Source organism: Papaver somniferum, chromosome 9, assembly GCF_003573695.1.
Source record: "Papaver somniferum cultivar HN1 chromosome 9, ASM357369v1, whole genome shotgun sequence".
Classification (NCBI taxonomy): domain Eukaryota; kingdom Viridiplantae; phylum Streptophyta; class Magnoliopsida; order Ranunculales; family Papaveraceae; genus Papaver; species Papaver somniferum.
In genome coordinates, this window is record NC_039366.1 from 199,358,069 (window position 1) to 199,378,917 (window position 20,849).

At 34.9% G+C, this 20,849-nt stretch overlaps 1 protein-coding gene and 1 long non-coding RNA gene across 6 annotated transcripts; both read left to right on the forward strand.

The window, feature by feature from the left end:
- The first annotated feature begins 10,307 nt into the window (after positions 1-10,307).
- Positions 10,308-12,870, forward strand: LOC113310942. 5 transcript variants are annotated; one of them, XM_026559763.1, is made up of 5 exons: positions 10,315-10,486; positions 10,894-11,266; positions 12,023-12,106; positions 12,195-12,365; positions 12,533-12,870. In XM_026559763.1, exons 2-5 carry the CDS (start codon positions 11,204-11,206, stop codon positions 12,701-12,703), a joined length of 489 nt encoding a protein of 162 aa, XP_026415548.1. In that variant the 5' UTR covers positions 10,315-10,486; positions 10,894-11,203; the 3' UTR covers positions 12,704-12,870. The 5 variants fall into 5 exon arrangements, with proteins under 5 accessions (XP_026415547.1, XP_026415545.1, XP_026415544.1 ...); XM_026559761.1 differs by having other exon boundaries at positions 10,324-10,486; positions 12,452-12,870; XM_026559762.1 differs by lacking the exons at positions 12,023-12,106; positions 12,195-12,365; positions 12,533-12,870 and adding an exon at positions 11,624-12,016 and having other exon boundaries at positions 10,308-10,486.
- A 2,370-nt stretch (positions 12,871-15,240) lies between these two features.
- LOC113308143 lies at positions 15,241-17,109 on the forward strand. The gene is made up of 2 exons (XR_003339524.1): positions 15,241-15,343; positions 16,487-17,109. It is a non-coding gene; the product is annotated as an uncharacterized LOC113308143 (long non-coding RNA).
- The last annotated feature ends 3,740 nt before the right edge of the window (positions 17,110-20,849 follow it).

The following is a 20,849-nucleotide window of genomic DNA, read 5'->3' on the forward strand; positions in this document are numbered from 1 at the left end:
GGTTCAGGCTCTATGAAAGGGTCTAGATAAAATATTTCATGGGCTGGGTTTCCTCATAAGCAGGATCCGTGGATCAGGTTGTAAAGTCTATAAAAACTCAAATAGAAACTTAGAAGCACATAATAATAACCTGAATAATTGTGGATCCTCAAAGTCAATTGGATTTGACTTACATAGTTCACCATAATGGTGGTCATTCTTAAGTAAACGTGTCGACGATTTTAACTTCCTAAAATAATTAGGTATAGTTCTAAAAATTATATAATAACACAATTCAAATTGAGATACTCCCACATTTGGTAAATTAAATATTGGTGGGAAAACAAAGTCAATTGTGGTACCATGGACCGGATTAACCATATCAACCAGAGGATGGGTTACTATCAACTGAGTTTCTTTCTGGATATAACTAGGTTCAAGAAAAAGTGTATGAAGATAGTCTCTTAAGATGGTAGAGGCACATACATTAAGTCCCAAATTAGGGACCTTTGTAAGAGTCAAAGTTAAACCACAGGGAGAATGATATTCAGCCCCAAACTTAGAATTGTCAATATTAGTTACAATTTCCCTAATTTCTAAATTATCAAATTTAGGAAAATGGTCTTTTATTTCTTCTAGGTTGTAATCATGTGGTTCTACATTTCTATAATCCTCAGAAGGACTATGGTTTCCGAATAACTAGATTCTAAAACACTAGTCTCAGGATAAACTCTTTCCTTTAAGCCATCCTCGGCTTCATAATCACAATGATATACTACACAATCTAAACCAATGGTATCCCTAGTCAAATCCTCATCCTTTTGAATAGGTGAATATCAACATTATTAGGATTTGAACTAGAAAAAAATCATATGGCTTAATTGGTGTAACAATTTCCTCGTCACTATGACTATATGTTCCAAATTCTTCATCGACACTATCCTCATCATCATAAAAATACGAAGATGGTTGAAATGGTTGAACCTTATCTAAACATGTAGTGTTTTCAGATCTACCCTCATCATCTAAATTAGGTGAATAATTATATGTATTATCATGGGTAAGATTGGAAACACTATTTTGGAATTCAAGTTCATTATGAGCAATAACCTTAGGTGCATTTTGGTCCTCATACTTATTAAGAGTCCCACACAGTTTAATCATTATTATTTCAGATTCACATACAGTTTTGTTCAACTTCTTAAGTGATTCCTGTAAAGAAAGACTTGTCAATTCCTACTGTTTGATTGCATCTTCTATGGAAAGAGTTATATATTCATCAGGAATTGGTTGCAACTGTTTGATTAAATCCTCTAAAGATGGATAATTCTCATTTTTTTCAGTATAATATTGCTCATTCACCCGTTTGTATGATTTGTGGGCGTGCGAATAGTAACTAGGATCACCATAGTAAGAACCATAACCTTCAGAAGGTCGATGGTGGTCCCAAATACTATCCACACTATGATCATAGTAAGGATATTTTCCATTTAAATACTCAGTAGGATAATAATTATATTGGTCATTATATTACCAACTCGATTTTTTTTTTGTATACGTGCAATGCAGGGCCGATTAAAATTTGTAGACTTTGGTTACCTTAAGCAGAATATACCTACAGTCAAAGACTGGTCAATGGTACGAGGATAAGGCTTGTGGTGTTTCGGATGATAACGCCCAGAGGGTTCACCGTACTAAACCACGAGTTTTCCTAAAATTCGGTATCTGAAGATGCAACTGGTGTGTGCACATGTTTTTATTTTAAATAAATAAAATATTTACCAAAAAAAAATTCTAAATTAACCATGTACAAATAAAATAAAAATCTACCAAATATCAATATTTACAAAAAAGGAAAAAAAAAGTGGAATATCTTTACTTACCTTTTTAGTTGTCCAGTTTTATTCTCCCATAAATGTCAAATTAAACTTGCACACAAAAGCTAAAAAAGAATACTCGACATAAAATCAAAGAAAATAAAATAAATTCTAAACTACCAAAATATTTACAAAAAATAAATCTAAAATCTAACCTAAAGGCAAGTCCGCGTCTGCGGCGCAAAAAACTGATGTAGTTTTTACAAGTGGTAAGAAAAGATTCGTTGCTCGGACTATTTTCTAAAGATTTGGTTTTAAAATTAATTAAGAAAAATACTAAAGAAAAAACTTCTAAGATGATTAATGGGAGAAAAACCTTGGGTTTCGAATACCACCAAATCAATTGTGTAAATAATCATTCCTCTCTAAACAATATTCATGATATAATTTGAGACAGTTTTGAACCCAATCTCATGTCTTGGAAAACATTACAGTTCAAATAATTAACAACTTATGTTGTAAACCAAAATGGTATAACCTCTTTCGCTTATAAAAGATCGATAACTAAACTACTCAAATCAATTATTATGAAATTAAATGTGAAAAGTGGTTAATTAAAACATCTAAGCTCCAAAAGAATATTTATTCAAAGAGTACTAGAATTTATTACACGATTTATTGGCTTCCTTCTTAGCCCAATTAAGAGAACTAACTTTCCATTGCAAAATAAAAACAAAGAAATAATCTAAAACTACCGTGGTGTCAGCCCTCTCCGGCTCTTTTGGTTTCACACCTTATATAGACTGTAAGGAACACCGACTTCTCCTTTTTACTTTTTCCACCACATCACTCACCCAATAAAAATGCGCCATGTATTTGATGTTACATTAAATCAACCAATAGATATTTGCCACATCATCATTCCAACCAATTTAATTAAATCCCTCCAAGTATGTATTCACCTTCCCCTTATATCAATCCAATAACTCACTCTTTGTAAGTGGCAATACGCCCAAAATCTTGTACAGAAGGTAAGTGCACTCTTTGTATTCGTTTTATACTCCAAATTTAGCTCATTCCACATGCATTTAGCCACATTATATATGCACACAAATTACGTATCCAAGCTAAGTAATTAACTGTATTCCCATTTTTTTGATCTGATTCCTTAATTGATATTAAAATATAATCTCTGTGTACTTTTTGATTGTCAACTACCAACATTTCCCAATATGCAATATGCACAGTTTAATAGGTCCATTCATTCCAAAGCCCATATTTCTATAAGGAATTCCAGTTTTAGCTGCTTTATTTTATGAAGTTGATTTTATTTGTGTATCTATAAAGGCATAATAAATATCAAAATTAATATAAAAATGGGTATTAACAGTATAGAAAATCGAGATCAAAATAAACATAAATGCGTCTATCACTCTCAGAGGATTCTGTAGAGCAATCATGTGTGAAGACAACACTAGTAAATGGACCTTGCGTTAAGAGTTTAACTACTAAAATCAACCTAAGTTCACATAACTTAAAGCTTCTGATTGAGTTACACTTTGAGTGTGCTACTACTTTGTGGTTCGGTTGGATAGAACTTGATATGCGAGCGCTTCGGTATCTGCTTACACAAGGAACTTTTGGGATAGCACTGCTCTAGCTGCTTTCCCCGGTTGGTGATGAATGGTTCTTATGAATGATAGATAAGTATTCTAATCATGTTAACGCTTGGTAACGGTGAAAGATTCCTTGATCATCTCTTTTCTTTCTTATTGTCTTTATATTTATCTCATAACCAAAACCCCCCTTTGTTATTTACTTTATCTTGCTGATCAAATAACCTATCAATTACATATCACTTTGTGGGAACGATCTCTTACTACCGCTATATTACCAGTTAATTAGTGGAAAATCTATTTATTAATTTGTTGAGCCTACGACAGCCCAACATACTTTCTGAATATGGTAATCCTACTGATACAAATGTTGTCAGTATTTTAATTGAGTTTAATATCTCAAATCCAATGCTTCAAGGGCTGCTGACAGAAAATGATGCAAAAGTTATCAATGGGTGCCAATTTATTTCCAGAGACAGCCAAGGAAATTATGTCCAGCATGTCTCATACTGGATCATAATGAGCTACAATGTTCTATGAAAGCGGATGATGTTCAAATTATTGGCAACTACATATTAAAATTTGGTGAAGATTTTGGGGAGGTTATTGATCCAAGGCAACATAATCCTAAATATAGACAGGGGGAATAAATTTTTATTTCTCCTAAGAAGTCAAGAGGCAAAAAGAGATTGGAAAAGAAGCCTTTCCAGATCCCTGGTGATGGTTTTCATGTTTCCACAATTTACAGTCAGTCAGGGGGTGGTGCGGAGACTTCTACAACTAGAAGACCAAAGAGAGCTAGAGATAGTCCTAGTTCAAGTAGTCAAGCTAGCTATCAAGTGGAGCAACATATGATGGACCGACAAGAAAAATAGTTGAGGAAGTTATGGATTCCCAAGATGAATATAATCGACTAGAGTTTTTTTCAGAAGGGCATCTCATGCATCCTGGTCTCTACATACCTTATCCACAATGTGGGGAATCAAATAACTTGCTTACACAATTTGGAAGCAACTTTCAGGCGGAGCAGGAGGATCAGGTAAATAATATATTTCACTTTATACTCCAAACTTCTTTTAGATGGTGTTTCAATCTATTATTTTTCAACTTCTTTTTACTTGATCTTTTGAGTTATCATCTTCTTTGTGTTAGTTTGTTTATCCTTTTTGTATATTTTTTGTGGATCATCATGAAAATTTTAGCTTGGAATGTCAAATGTCTAGGAAATAAAACTACTAGATTTCATTTTCAAGATTATATAGCAAAGTATAGCCCTGATATTATCTTTCTTTCGGAGACCAAACAACAAAATAAGAGAGCCTATTACTTATTACATGCTATGAGATATCCAAATTTTTGGTGTCATAACTTAAAAATTAGGGCTGCTGGTTTAGATGTTCTAGGAAAAGATGGATTTAAATTAGAGTTGATGCATTTTACAGATAAGATGATAAATTTTATAGTTCATTCTGGTCCTAAAAATCAAGAATGGGTCTTAACATGTATTTATAGTTCTTGTTATCCTGAAGAAAGACAACAACAATGGAGTCTTATAGGAGAAATGGGTATGCATATGAATTTTCCTTGGTTCATTATTGGTGATTGAATGACACACTCTCTAGTTCTGATAGGAAATCTTTTTCTACCTATAAATCCCATACTCCTACAATCATACATCAAACTATATCTAATTTCGGACTCCAAGAAATTCCTTTTACAGTAAATCCTTTCACTTGGTCAAATCATCGTAAACCATCATATTTCATTTCTACTAGATTAGATAGAGCCTTATCTTCAAATGAATGGAATTCTATTTTTCCAAAAGCTATTCTTCGTAACCTAATTCCAGTCAGATCTGATCATGCTCCAATTTTATTGAATACCAATCCTCAAATATCCAAACTTTATAAACCTTTTATATTATATGAACCATGGACAAAAAATCCTTCATTCAAAGATATGATCAAGACAAATAGGAATTCAAAATATAGTGGGCCTCATGTAGATCAATTCACTAAGAAGCTAAATTTTACTAGAAATGGGATTAGGGAATGGAAGAAAGTGCACTATAGTAATATATATATGAATATTTAGGAGATTCAAAGGAAAATTAAAGAAGCTCTTTCTTCCTCATAAGTGGATAAACAATTTATCAAGAAACTTCAGCAGCAATTGCAGGAATGGTACCAAGTTAAAGCTAATATAATATTTCAACAGGCTCGTGAAAGAATTTTGAAGTATCAAGATAGAAATTCAAAATGGTTTCATGCTCGTGCAAATTTCAGAAGACGTAAAAATAAAATTAATTCTATCAAGGATGAAGATGGCAATTGGTATAACTCTAGAATGGAAATTGAAGATATGTTGTTGAATCATTTAAGTACCATTACTACTTCTAGTAATCCTGTGCAAGATTCGGAAATTTTTGATCTGATTAGTCCTTGTATTTCTTAGTCTGATAATGAAGCACTTATAAGTATTCCAAGTAAGGAAGAAATTAAGCTGGTGGTTTTTCAGATGAATTATATGGCTTCACCGGGACCTGATGGATTTCAGGCGGGATTCTATCAAATTTGTTGATCTGGTGGCTATGGTTCAACATATTTTTCGAACAGGTAATCTTCTTAAACATTTGGATTATACTTACCAAGTTTTAATTCCAAAAAAACTCTGTGTTGAAACTCCGTCAAATTTTCTCCCTATTAGCTTATGTAATATTGCTTATAAATTTATTTCTAAAACATTATCTAATAGATTTAAGAGGCATCTGAATACTATTATTTCTGTGTGGAAAGCTGCATATGTACCAGGTAGAAATATTCTAGTTAACACTATAATTTCTCATGAGATTATTGATTATATGAAGAAAACAAAGATGTCTTCAGGTGCAGCTGCTATAAAGTTGGATATGGCGAAACAATTCGCTAGAATGGAGTGGAGTTCTATAATAACAATTATGAGAATATTGGGGTTCTGCGATAAATGGTGCCAACTGATCAATCAATGCATAAGTACTTCTTCTATATCTATTCTACTAAATGGTTCCCCTACGGCTTCTTTCATTCCTTCTAGGGGTTTACGACAAGGCGATGCCTTATCTCATTAGATTTTCATTTTATGTATGGAAGATCTAAGTTGAATGTTGCATACTGCTGAAATAAGTGATTTAATTAAACCATTGCAACCAGTCACCAAAGGTCCAGCAATATCGCATCTTTTTCGCCGATGATTGTCTATTATTTTCGAATGCTTCTGAAATGTCTATTACTCATCTTATGAAGATTGTTAATGAGTTACGTGTTGTCTCGGGTCAGATGGTGAATCTTAATAAGTCAAGTATTCATTTTAGCAAAAATTTAAGTGACTCAACAAAACTTAATAATCTTTCGATGGTTCAAATGCAAAGAATGCATCTTCATGAAAAGTGCTTAGGGATAGATTTATTTATGGGAAGGAATAAAGAGCTTGTTTTGATGATACAATAATTAATATGGATTCTATGTTGCAATCTTGGCAAGGGAAGCTCATAAATCAAGTATTTTGGACGACTCTTTGAGAATATACTATGCACCAAGTTCATGTGGCTAACATAATTTAGTTTTGTTTTCTTTAGACAATTAATTTAGAAAAAAACAAAATTTAAGTTTTATTTATGGAAAAATTCTTTTTACGCGTTTTAACTAGAAATCTCTATAAATAGCCCAACTTCATTTTAAACCACACTCCCCGACAGTATACCGGTGTTAAAAACAATTAAGTTAAAAAATCGTGAAAAGACACAAACAAACTTTTCTTCCAAATTCAGGGTTTCCATTTCAAATATTATATGCACTCTATTCCAAATTTCAAAAAGGATTCATCAAATTTATTTTCTTTTTGACTCAAAATGTGCTTCGCGTGCCATATCTTCATCCTACCAATAAATGTTGTTGTCAATACCATATGAGTACGAGTAACCACCCTAATAATTAAGTTGATGCTAGTTGTTCTTAGTTAAAAGCTACTGGTCTTAGTAAGAATCCCCACCCTATGTAGGTTCAAATTTTACGATAAAACTTTACATATTCGACGCCAAGTATTCTTCCTATTTAGCCAAAAAATCACCCTTCCAGCAAAAAATGAAGTATTAGAAGTGCGAAGCATATGAGGTAACATTGTAAAGCTGAGCCTTACGTCGTGCACTCTGTTGGTAGTCACATGTTACATTATTAGACCCCAACCAAATCTAAAAGCTTGGATATGTTCCACATTAACAGAGACAGACATTATTAGACCCCAACCAAATCTAAAAATTGAAGTGCATAATGGTCTTTTATTTGGTCATAGTGCTCATCAACGTAATATTTTTACTGATTCAATTTTACATTCTTCTACTCTTAAATTTGTTGATCTTATAGATCATCAAAGTAGATCATGGAAACAAGAAGTATTGCAGGAAAACTTCAATACTAGTCAGATTTCTCAAATAATGGATGTTAGAATCCCCACTCAGCCGGCAACTGATACTTTAAGATGGTCTCTCACTAAATCTGGAAATTTCTCTGTGGCTTCTACTTATAATGCTATTCTACGACTATATTCTAATCAGGTAGTCTCAAAGCAACAATAACAGATGTGGCTTCCCATTTGGCACTTACAAATTCCATTTAAATGTCAGATGTTCATTTGGAAGATCACAAGAGATATTCTTCCAGTAGTTGCAATATTTCTAATAATTGCTAGGGTTAATAATCCTAATTGTTTGATTGTGATACTAGCATTGAATCTGTAGATCATCTGTTTCTTCATTGCCCTTTTGCTCGTGCAATCTGGTTTGCAGTTTCTCAACCTATTCTCCAATATGCTTATAACTATCACAGTGTTCAAGATTGGATTCTTTCATGGGTTTTGAAGGATCATTTAGTTTGCATTGAGAGAAAATATTTGACTAACTTAGTTGTCATTACTATGTGGCATATTTGGAAAAGTAAATGCTTGAAAGTTTTTGAAGGAAAACAAGTGCATCATAGAAATGTTATTAGGAAGATATTTGAATTTTGTCATCAGAATAACATATGCATACATTGTAGTTTTAATAGGATTCACCAGGAGTCTAAAGGTTCTGAAAATAGACATTGACATTATCCCCCTTTTAATTGGTCTAAAATAAATGTTGATGATTCTATGATTACTGATACTAATATAGCTGGTGTGTCTTTTGTTCTTCGCAATCATATGGTAACCTTTTTGGAAGCCATGACCTTCACAATAGGGGCTAGAGATATTCAACAAGATGAATCCCTTGTTGTTTGATATGCTCTTAATTGGGTTGATAGCAAGAATTTCAGTCAAGTTATAATAGAAGGGGACAACAAATCTATTATGGAGGCTCTTAGCTCAGGCAACCTGGAAGGTGTTAAATGGAAATATAAATCTTTATTGATGGAGGTGTGTCTTTTGTTCTTCGCAATCATACGGGAAGCTTTTTGGAAGCCATGGCCTTCACAATAGGGGCTAGAGATATTCATCAAGCTGAAGCGTTGTTGTTTTATATGCTCTTAATTGGATTGCTAGCAAGAATTTCTTCAAATTATAATAGAAGGGGACAACAAATCTATCATGGAGGCTCTTAACTCAGGTAACCTGGAATGTGTTAAATGGAAAGATAAATCTTTATTGATGGAGTGTGCCAGTGTGTTTGGAAAGTTGAAAGATGTTCAAGTTCTGTTTATTCATATGAGGGAAAATAAGGCTGCAGATACGTCTGTGAGTTTGTTTTCTCTTAGATTTTGCGTTGTTTGGGGCAGAGTTTTAAGCTCAGTTGTTGTTCGTTTGTTTGGTTTGTAGTTTTTCGGAGTTGGAGAATTTTTGTACTTGGTATTCTCTCTAGTTTTCAATAAAATTTTATATTTCTTTAAAAAAAAAATAAATAAATATGAGTTTGGTATGGCTCTCAAACTTCCAGTTGATGCTCATGTTCTGAAAGGAAAAGAAATACAATTCAAAGGAGCAGCAATCTATCCTTTAATGATCAATTAAAAAAAAATAAACATGCCAAGTTCCAAATGACCACCGAAACATTAAAGAAGAGGCCTTGAAAATCCAACTATTGAAAAACTTCAAAAGGATTCCATCATTAGATAAAGGTATAAGCTGATTCAGAAATTTGATATAATCAAATACCATATTGAAGTGGCATGGACATATGGATGTATCGAAACAAAGTGAGGATTTGCAATCTCCGTTAAGTATATAAGGGCGATCATTCCGTCTTTGTTATTGTTTGAAAAGTTGGTTCCGAAAAACAAATTACAGGCACAATATCACAACTATAAAGATCTTTAAAGCATTTAATACACTTAAGTAGCAACAAAAATTAGGTTCAAAACACTGTAATGTACAATTTTTTTTACCTTTATCGACTCTCCTTGGATTTTTATTTTTTTTACTGTATTGTCTAGATTCCTGGCTCGGCCATTAATTGCGCTTATCCGGGCAAGTGTCATGGTATGCGAATGAATTTTCAAATAGAAAAAAAAAGAGTGAAAAAAATTAATATGAAGTGCGTCATGATTGTCTTTTTTAGCACCATTTTCTTTTCTGAAAGGGGATACCATATTGCTAGCACACTCCTTGAAAAAGCAAAGCAAAAATCATGAATGTTGTACTAAAGTAACCAAAGCTCTTGGACTATCCAAACCCATAGACTAGCCAGGGCTAGGGCTGGGCTGTGTCAAAACAGCATAACACATTCTATGTTAAAAATCTTTCACGCATACGAATCATACGTAACCCGGTCAGAATTACGGTCAGCCACAGAACACAAATCTGGCCGTTAAAAAGAATATTAGAACCTAATCCACGGTCACAAATAACCCTAATATGCAGGGGCAGATTTATAAATCTTTCAAGTAGAAAAATTTCATCCATTTCATTTTGCTCCGCCGCCTCTTTGCTGAAAGAGAAACAAAGAAAACATAACCCAAATCTCTAACTGTAAACAGCAGCAGATCTATCATCTATGGTTATGTTCACAGCTAAATCATGCTCGATTCCAACATCTTCATCAGCACAATGATTTTTCCTCTCAATAAAGTAAAATCTTCTTGTGTCATATTTTTCTTAGCCCGGTTTCATCCTCTTGTTTCCGGTCAATTTACTTTCATCAGAGTAGTTTCATCTAGCATTAACGGGAATGGCGTTGTCCAGGAATCTTTTGATATTTTTTTCTTAATTTTTTTTTAAACAATATGAATGATAATAAAATATGATAACATTATGATGTTGTTTTATTTGGTTAGATTTTATTTATTATTATGAGATTTATTCGTTTAAAATTGCATAATCAGTTTGATGTTTTGGTCATAAAGCATGTTTTTACTTTTCAGTTCATCCGGTTAAAATTCCCTTGAGGTTAGAAATGTTTATTATAAGCTAAAACCTTCTGTAGAGTTAAGTGCGATACATACTTATCGGAACTTTTTACCTTGAATGCATGACAGGAAAATCCTGACAAGAGGATGGAGCTGGATGTAAAGGAAAATCCTGACAAGAGGATGGTGCTGGATGTAAAGTACCAGGTGCGACGTAGTTCAAGGCTCAAGCGGAGAGGCGCATTTTTTTAGGTTATGGAATATTAGGTTATGGTCTCAGATCGTGCAGTAGAGATGGAGGGCTCCGGCGCTCCCGATTCACCCTTTAGATGTATAATTGTCCCAAGATCTCGATTGTTACTAGAGATTCCAGCTTTACCCGAAATACTTGTTCTTGAAAATCCAGAGCAGCTTCAGACATGTTTCCAAGAATTTTTGGATGATTACACTAGAGCTCGTCAGAATAAATCATCTGATCCTCGTAAATTTGCTGATTGTGAAGGTAATCTTATTAGAGTACTTTCAAGGTTCAGAACTTTCAAATTTGAATTTCCTGAATTTTATTCCCCCGTATTAAAGCTTCCGGCTATTCAATCGATGATTAGTTTATTAGAAGATGATGAATGTGGGAGCCTTTTAGCTAGTTATATTCTTATTACATTCGAAAAGTTAACTGATCCGGATATTTTAATATATGATCAACATGAAGAAGCTACCGTTTTCGTTAAGTCTCTGGTTAAGTCTGAAGCCTTAAACGTATTTGTTTCTACTCTTGATAAGTTTCCTGGATATGATGATGTTTATTTCCCAGCACTTCAAACAATTGCGCAGATGATATTTCTTCATCCATATGTAGCAGATACCGCGGGTAAGCATACCCATCTGATGGAATGGGTGTTTAAAGCACTAGGAGCTCCCGAATGGGATGAACTAAAACAGTATGTTGTGGGGTTATTAGATACTCTTTTGATGTCTAGTGAGGAAAATAGACTTCAATTTGGTAAATCGGGTGCTGTAACTCTTGTAGTAAATGCTCTTACATCCCTTGAAAGTCGTAGCGAAGAACGCCACGCTGGCTTCCAAACTTGTCCTATTTGTGCAGTTTGTCTTTATTGTAGATTTGATATCATCAAGATATGAATTTTAGATGGTAAACTGTTTTCTGTTTGGAACTGTTGAAATGGTGTTTCCTTTTTTGAACTTTATAGGGTCCTAAGGTTTATTAACAGTGATAACCATTATGGTAAACTCATGACAGGTTTATCGAGACAGCATTGGCAATGCGGGCGAATCAGTAGAAAGTGCAGAGACAGTGATGGAGGAAAGCACTGATTCCCTTGTGGTTAGAAATGTTTATTATAAGCTAAAACCTTCTGTAGAGTTAAATGCGATATTACTTATCGGAGCTTTTTACCTTGAATGCATGACAGGAAAATTCTAAACAAGGGATGGAGCTGGATGTAAAGGAAAATCCTGACAAGAGGATGGAGCTGGATGTAAAGGAAAGTGCAAAGACAGTGATGGAGGAAAGCACTGGCAATGCGGGCGAATCAGTAGAAAGTGCAAAGACAGTGATGGAGGAAAGCACTGATTCCCTTGAGGTTAGAAATGTTTATTATAAGCTAAAACCTTCTGTAGAGTTAAGTGCGATACATAACGGAACTTTTTACCTTGAATGGATGTGAAGGAAAATCCTGACAAGAGGATGGTGCTGGATTTAAAGTACCAGACGCGACAGAGTGCAAGGCTCGTGGAGCTGGATGTGAAGGAAAATCCTGACAAGAGGATGGTGCTGGATGTAAAGTACCAGACGCGACAGAGTGCAAGGCTCGTGGAGCTGGATGTAAAGGAAAATCCTGACAAGAGGATGGGGCTTGATGTAAAGTACCAGGTGCGACGTAGTTCAGGTTATGGAATATTAGAGTTTATTAGAAGTTAAAAACTTTGTTGGGAGTGAAGCACGAACTATCCTCTTCATGCATATCAGGAATATCATGAAAGTATGGCATTATACCTTGTTCTGCTGGGTTATGCAGATATTTCACACCATTTTTCAAATCAAACGAGAATAATCCATCTTTTCATTCAAGGGTAATTTGATCATAAGCTCGTAGTGTCTGTCTCTGTTAATGTGGAACATATCCAAGCTTTTAGATTTGGTGGGGTCTAATAATGGAACATGCGACTACCAACAGAGTGCACGACGTAAGGCTCAGCTTTACAATGTTACCTCATATGCTTCGCACTTCTGATACTTCATTTTTTGCTGGAAGGGTGATTTTTTGGCTAAATAGGAGGAATACTTGGCGTCGAATATGTAAAGTTTTATCGTAAAATTTGAACCTACACAGGGTGGGGATTCTTACTAAGACCAGTAGCTTTTAACTAAGAACAACTAGCATCAACTTAATTATTAGGGTGGTTACTCGTACTCATATGGTATTGACAACAACATTTATTGGTAGGATGAAGATATGGCACGCGAAGCACATTTTGAGTGAAAAAGAAAATAAATTTGATGAATCCTTTTTGAAATTTGGAATAGAGTGCATATAATAGTACACGGAGAAAGAAGCATCAGAATTCGAAATGGAAACCCTGAATTTGGAAGAAAAGTTTGTTTGTGTCTTTTCACGATTTTTTAACTTAATTGTTTTTAACACCGGTATACCGTGGGGGAGTGTGGTTTAAAATGAAGTTGGGCTATTTATGGAGATTTCTGGTTAAAACGCGTAAAAATAATTTTTCCATAAATAAAACTTAAATTTTGTTTTTTTCTAAATTAATAGTCTAAAGAAAACAAAACTAAATTATGATAGCCACACGAACTTGGTGCGCAGTATTCTCAAAGAGTGGTTCAAAGTACTTGATTTATGAGCTTCCCTGGCCAAGATTGCAACATAGAATCCATATTAATTATTGTATCATCAAAACAAGCTCTTTATTCCTTCCCATAAATAAATTTATCCCTAAGCACTTTTCATGAAGATGCATTCTTTGCATTTGAACCATCGAAAGATTATTAAGTTTTGTTGAGTCACTTAAATTTTTGCTAAAATGAATACTTGACTTATTAAGATTCACCATCTGACCCGAGACAACACATAACTCAATAACAATCTTCATAAAATGAGTAATAGACATTTCAGAAGCATTCGAAAATAATAGACAATCATCGGCGAAAAAAGATGCGATATTGCTGGACCTTTGGTGACTGGTTGCAATGGTTTAATTAAATCACTTATTTCAGCAGTATGCAATATTCAACTTAGATCTTCCATACATAAAATGAAAATATAATGAGATAAGGCATCGCCTTGTCGTAAACCCCTAGAAGGAATGAAAGAAGCCGTAGGGGAACCATTTAGTAGAATAGATATAGAAGAAGTACTTATGCATTGATTGATCAGTTGGCACCATTTATCGCAGAACCCCAATATTCTCATAATTGTTATTATAGAACTCCACTATATTCTACCGAATTGTTTCGCCATATCCAACTTTATAGCAGCTGCACCTAAAGACATCTTTGTTTTCTTCATATAATCAATAATCTCATGAGAAATTATATTGTTAACTAGAATAATTCTACCTGGTACATATGCAGCTTTCCACACAGAAATAATAGTATTTACATGCCTCTTAAGTCTATTAGCTAATGTTTTATAAATAACTTTATAAGCAATATTACATAAGCTAATAGGGCGAAAATTTTACGGAGTTTCAACACAGAGTTTTTTTGGAATTAAAACTTGGTAAGTATAATCCAAATGTTTAAGAAGATAACCTGTTTGAAAAATATGTTGAACAATAGCAACCAGATCAAATTTGATAGAATCCCGCCTGAAATCCATTAGGTCCCGCAAATATGTTGAAACTACTCTAATAAGATTACCTTCACAATCAGAAAATTTACGAGGATCAGATGATTGATTCTGACAAGCTCTAGTGTAATCATCCAAAAATTCTTGGAAACATGTCTGAAGCTGCTCTGGATTTTCAATAACAAGTATTTCGGGTAAAGCTGGAATCTCTGGTAACACTCGAGATCTTGTTGATGGGACAATTATACATATAGGGGGTTTATCGGGAGCGCCGGAGCCCTCCATCTCTACTGCACGATCTGAGACCCTAATCTGGATTATACATATAGGCTGAACTGTTTCTAGGGTTTCTTATGACGACCTAAGAGGAGAGAAAGAGGGGATTTGCTTTTAAGGGAGTGTATTTTGCGGAGGGGCTATATTAGTCATTGCGAATTATGTTACTATATAGTCGGCAAGTTATTTGGCTGACTCAATTTTGTAGATGCGGATGAACTTAATCTCGTGGTAATTATATAATTGTCTTTTGTTTTACAAATACCCTTATCATATAATAAATATACCTTTCAATTTATAAGTCCGGTTCGGTCCATAATATATTTTTATTTTTTCCTTTATCCTCCTCCCTACATAGTAGCAATCTTTTTCATTCTTATCTTTCAAGATCGAGATTATCTCCATCTCTTTCTCCAACGACGGTCGCCACCACTACCACCAGTTCCAGCAACCTCATGTATTTAGAACGATGATTTTAGGTTTGCTTTCTTCAGATTTTGTTAATTTTATTCCTAAACGTGTAATGATACGATTGAATCTGGTTTGGTATTGTATTGAATCTAGTGATCGTTTTTGAAGTTTCACATGAGAGTGGTTTGAGATCTGTTGGATTTTATGGGATTAGCTCCAATTGAGTTTCTTTAGCTTTATTTTTGTGACTGTAATAATTTGAATGCCAATATTTTTGATTGCCCAATTCTTATCATGTTTGGGTATATATTATTGAGTTTGATACCTAGTTATAAAATGTTTTTTTCTTTTTCATTAGTATCCTGGATGGATTTTTTCTATTTTTGTGGCGAATTTGTTAGACTCGGTTTAGAATAGAATCTTATTATGATTAGTAATTAATGATTTGAGCTTCAGATTTTAGACCGGAATATGAAATGTACTTGTTTTTCTCATTATTTTGATATTTTTGTTGTGAATTTTTATATTGATTTTGTATGTGTACCTGACATGCTTTTTACTTCTGATATGGTTACATATTGTACTTACATTTCCATTTTACTTGATATGGTTTAGAGGAATCATATGAGTTGTGGTTAGTTGAGTTTTGTCGCCTTATGAGTAGTTTTTTATCAAAAACTATGCTTGTTTTGGTTTTCAGTAATTTAATATTGCACTGCATACTGATTCGATTGTTCTTGTTTTTGAATTAGATAAGGAAATTAGTGAAAGTTGGAGCTTATCTACTATGTGACTAATGGGTTGACGATGTTGTTTGCGCAATCTAAATTATGAGTCTTCGATAACTGCATTGCATTTTTCGTGATCTTAGTGTTATATTCAAATTAATGTTATTGATGGTGTTGTTTCTTGAATTTCAAGATTGGAATGACCATTGTTACGCGAGCCAATAGAAAATTGTAGACTTGGAGCAATCTATGAGCATGTATGAATTACACGTATTTTAATTACAGTATGACAGGGACTGTTTTTTTTTTCTTTTTACTTATTTACTTTACAACCATTAGTTCATTGTTAAGTTAGGAGCAACAATAACTAGATTTTGACTTTGCACAATTCATAATATGATATTAGTATTTTCAATGGAATAAGCGTGTGTTGGTTGACTCCTGTTAACCTTGCAATAGTGGTGGTTGTTGTGTTTTAAGCAGTGTTAGTGGAGGTGGATGTTAGGGTGGTTGCTCCATTGGGGGTGGTTGTTGATGCTGCAGTGGAGGTGATAATAGTAGTTGTAGTACTGGTGTTGGTAATGGATGTTGCACAGATGGTAATGCTGGTTTTTGTTGTACTGATGGGGGTGGGGGTGCAGCATTAATTAGTGTTATGAATCCAATGGCATCACAAAAATGATATTTAACCTTATCTCTTAACAAACTAGATGTGTAGTAGTACTAATGCCGGTGCTAGTGTTTACAACAGTGGCGGTGGATGTTCTAGCATTATTGTTAAGGAATTTGGTGGTTTGCTGAATTGTGGATGTGTATTGGTGTTGGACTGATGGTATTGGTGGTACCGTTGGAGGTGGTTTGATGTTGGTATTGGTGGTGGATCAAGAAGGTAGTCTGCTCTTGTATGTTTAACCAACTGTTGACACCATTCAGTTAGTATTATTATGATTATGAATATAGTAGGCGATATAGTTGGCACAAATAGTAAGGTATATGGTATTTGAAGTTGTTAATCGGGTTGTTGTATGGTTCTTATTGTTTTCGGTGTTTATTGCGGGTATGTAAGAGATGATCATTTTTATTTTTGTGATATATTTATTGTTGTATAATGGTATATTTGTTGGGTGTTAAAACTAGGGGTGTTCAACTAATGTACCACTTAATCTTTCCCATATGAATCGAGTGGTCTAATGGTTCTCATGCTCCCTCCCACTGCGGAGGTCAGGGTTCGAACCCTTGTATATGATAAAATTCTTAAATGAATGAGATTTAGGAGTAATCTAGCAGTGACACCAATCTATCAAAAAAAGAATCCCATATCATGAGGCAAACTAAGGTCATACAAAGGCGATTGGTTGGAGGAAAACTAAGGCCATATCAAGGCGATTGGTCGGGCGACGAGGCAAACTAGGGACATATCAAAGCGATTGGTCGGGCGACACTGACTTGGTTAATTTTCGATAATTCTTCATCTCTCGATCGAATTCCTTTGGGCTTGACCTATTTTAAAACCTTTTTACATAATTTTCTTCTTCTTCTGATGGTTTTGTCCAATCGCTTCTGATAGTGTTTTTCTTTGATTTTAATTTCTATATCATTTTTAATGTTTAGCTTTATATACTGTTTTGATTTAATAAATTTTTGGTAAATTTATTTTCTCTGTTGTTTAATAGTTTAATTTTTTTGTTAGCTTTTTTCAGATTAGGTCGTGAAATAAAGGAGGCTACAACATAGGGTTGTTAAGGCATCATCATGAGATTTAAAAGAACATGATTTTGTGTAGGAGTTTCTTTAAGCAATCGATTTCTTCAATATTATCTACAATCTTGAATTGGGTCAATGAAAATTTGAGAAGATAGCATTTTGATATGCTTTTTAGCATAACGGGATCCTACCTTGGTAGGGATTTGCTTCTTTTATTGTTATCGGTTATTGGTCTTCAAGTTTTCTAGGTTTGTGGGAATAGAATTGTTTAGTTATTTTTTTTTATTTTTCATGATTACCTACTTTTATAGGTTTTTATTGGATTATCTTAGATTTTTATCTATAAAGTTGAGTTATTGGTTATCATAAAATCTTGATTTTTTTAGGATTATTTTATCTTTGTGGTTCCTTCTCAGAAAATTTCTCGTCGAAAGTTAAAATAAGGGATATGCTAATTTTTATTTGATTATTATCTAGTTAGTGGATCATTCTCGAAAGTTTTTTCAACACTTGGGATTTTTTCTATCACACAAAAGTTTGTCTTCTGATTCTCAAAATAAACACGTAAACACGTCCATCAAATTGATGAGTGCTAAAAAGTGCATATTTCTATATATTTTTCTTGGCATTTAACTCATCTTTTGTGCATTAATTCTACATTTTATCCCATATTCTGTGTTTTCGTTGTTTTCAAGAATAAATATTTTTATTAATTAATTTTGCATTTTTAGGTTATAAATAAAGTTTGGATGGAATTACGGAGCGAAAAGAGCAGAAAAGTGGTGGAAGCCGAGAGGAATCACGCAAGGAAGCTGCGAAGAATGTTGTGCGCAAGACCAAAAGGCTAGAAATGGGCTTAACAAGGAAGAAATTGTTCTTAAAGAAGATATGGGCTTGGCATACCCAAGGCCCAAAACCCTTACCCAAATCCATTTCCATTATCCATACCCACTTCTCCTGTAACCGTCAGATTGGATCCTCAACTGAATCCAACGGTCGCTTCATCGCCAATACATCAAATTTGCTACAACCGCTTCACACCACAGCACCTAACTCCATCTTGGACCGTCAGTTTTGATGTATCCATCATCCAACGGTCGCTCCACATCCATCCCCATTGCGCCTTTGGATTATTCCCTCATCTTTCCATCCAACGCCTTTCCCTCACAAAACATCAAATACTGATGCGTCCGCTAACACCCTAGTATCGAATACCCTATTCCCAAAACAAACAGACCATTTCCTCTTCCCCATCGGTTCTTTCTTCTTTCCCCAAATTCTCTTTTCCTCTGCAAACCAGCTCCTCCTTCCACCCGACCATGGCATCCTGCAACTGCTGCTCCTCGAGCTTCACTACACCCCTCTCCGCCTCTACCAAAACCCGTACGCACCACAGTTTTCTCTTCCTAGCCTAGTCGTTTCCCCAAACCCACATCTCTCTGACCTAGGTGTGGAGTTGATGAAACAACTCGAGCTAGGGTTGCAGTACATCAATTGGAGCAGGAAGAGCATCAGAGGGACATCAAGAAGCATGGGTCGAAGCCAATTTACACATGGGTATGTCGAATTTGATTTTCCCCAAAAGTTAGGGTTTGCAAATTTTTAGGGTTTTGTGAAATTAGGGATTTGATGTAAGCTATAAATAGAACTGATGTAGAATGTTTAAACTGTTCTTGGGTCATCCGAGATACCCCCTAATTGGGTTAATTTCATTTCAATTTCCATTTCAAAGCAATTTAGGGTTCTTCAATTTCTGTTCATATTTGTTCTTTGCTGTTTAATTCCATCTTTCAATTTTTGTTTCTCACATGTTAGTTAGTTTAATTTCATGTTTAAATCTTAGAGAAGACCATTGAACCATGTTGGTTATCCATTTGGGTTAGACCCTGTTGAGCTCAAAACACTTAGGTTAGTGACATTCCAAGGGTTCACTGGCTTGTGATTAGTGGTGCTTTAAACAGACCATTAATGCTAGGAGTTAGTAATAATCTAAGGGATGAACAAACCATATTAGTTAGAAACCTAGGAACCTAAATGACCTGCAATTGTTTATGCTTTAATCAGATAGGCAATGCTAGGGGTTATCTAAGGATTTTAGGTTAGATAACTTGCCACATGAATTGCCCTGGCCAAGAGACTAGCTTGAACTAGACCCTCTTGTCCATTAGGGACAAGGATTTATCCCAGGCTAACTAGCTAGGTGAAAGAGAATTCTCATCCATCTTCATACTTCCATTCCCACTGTTTTCAGTTTCTTCACTGTTTTCTTTCACTTGTTTTATCTTCACTTTTACTCACTGTCAACATTTCTGTCTTGCATCACTATTCACTTCCTTCATCCATCACTGCTCACTACCACTCTAGTTCATTGTCACTGTCACCATAGTTTACTTCCCTTAGCTCACTGTAGGATAACTTTAGCTAGGAAGATTTCAATCACACTCAAGTCCCTGTGGAATGATCATGTTCTTGTACACAAGCTACAACTGACCCTGTGCACTTGCAGGTATAACATGTAGGCTGCTTCATTGTCTTATTTTCTTACACTCTTAAAAGCCTACCAAGTTTTTGGCGCCGCTGCCGGGGACTTGGCGTTGTGTGTTGATTTGTTCTTTGCTGTTTTGTTGCATTCACTTTCATCTTCATATTTGCATCATAGTTCATTGCATTTGCATCTTTCCCTGCATTGCATACTCATTTGCATATTGTTCACTTACATTCCTGCATCATAGCTTGCATCTTTACTCACTTTCTGCTTTGAGCCAGCAGGTACCTGCCTATCCTGCTGCTTTTGCTGTGGAGCTGCTGCTGCTGCTGCTCATGTGCTTGCTGTACTCCTGCTCTCCTGCTGAGCTGCTGTGCTTGTGCTGTTGTGGTGCTCCTGCTTGTGCCAGGCCAAGACTACTGCTGAGCTGCTGTGGCCCATGTTGCTGCCTGTTGCTGCTAACTGCTGCTGCCTTCTGCACATGTTGCTCTGCTGTGGCCCTGTGAACCTGCAAAGCCTGCTGTTGTGCTGTTGCTGCTGCTGCTGATCTGCTCCTGCTGCTAGGCCTGAAGTGGTGCTGCTGCCATTCATAAGCCAAGTCCAACTGGGCTTCAACAAAAGCTTAGGATGATCCAAAGCCCAACTGGGCTTTCGCAA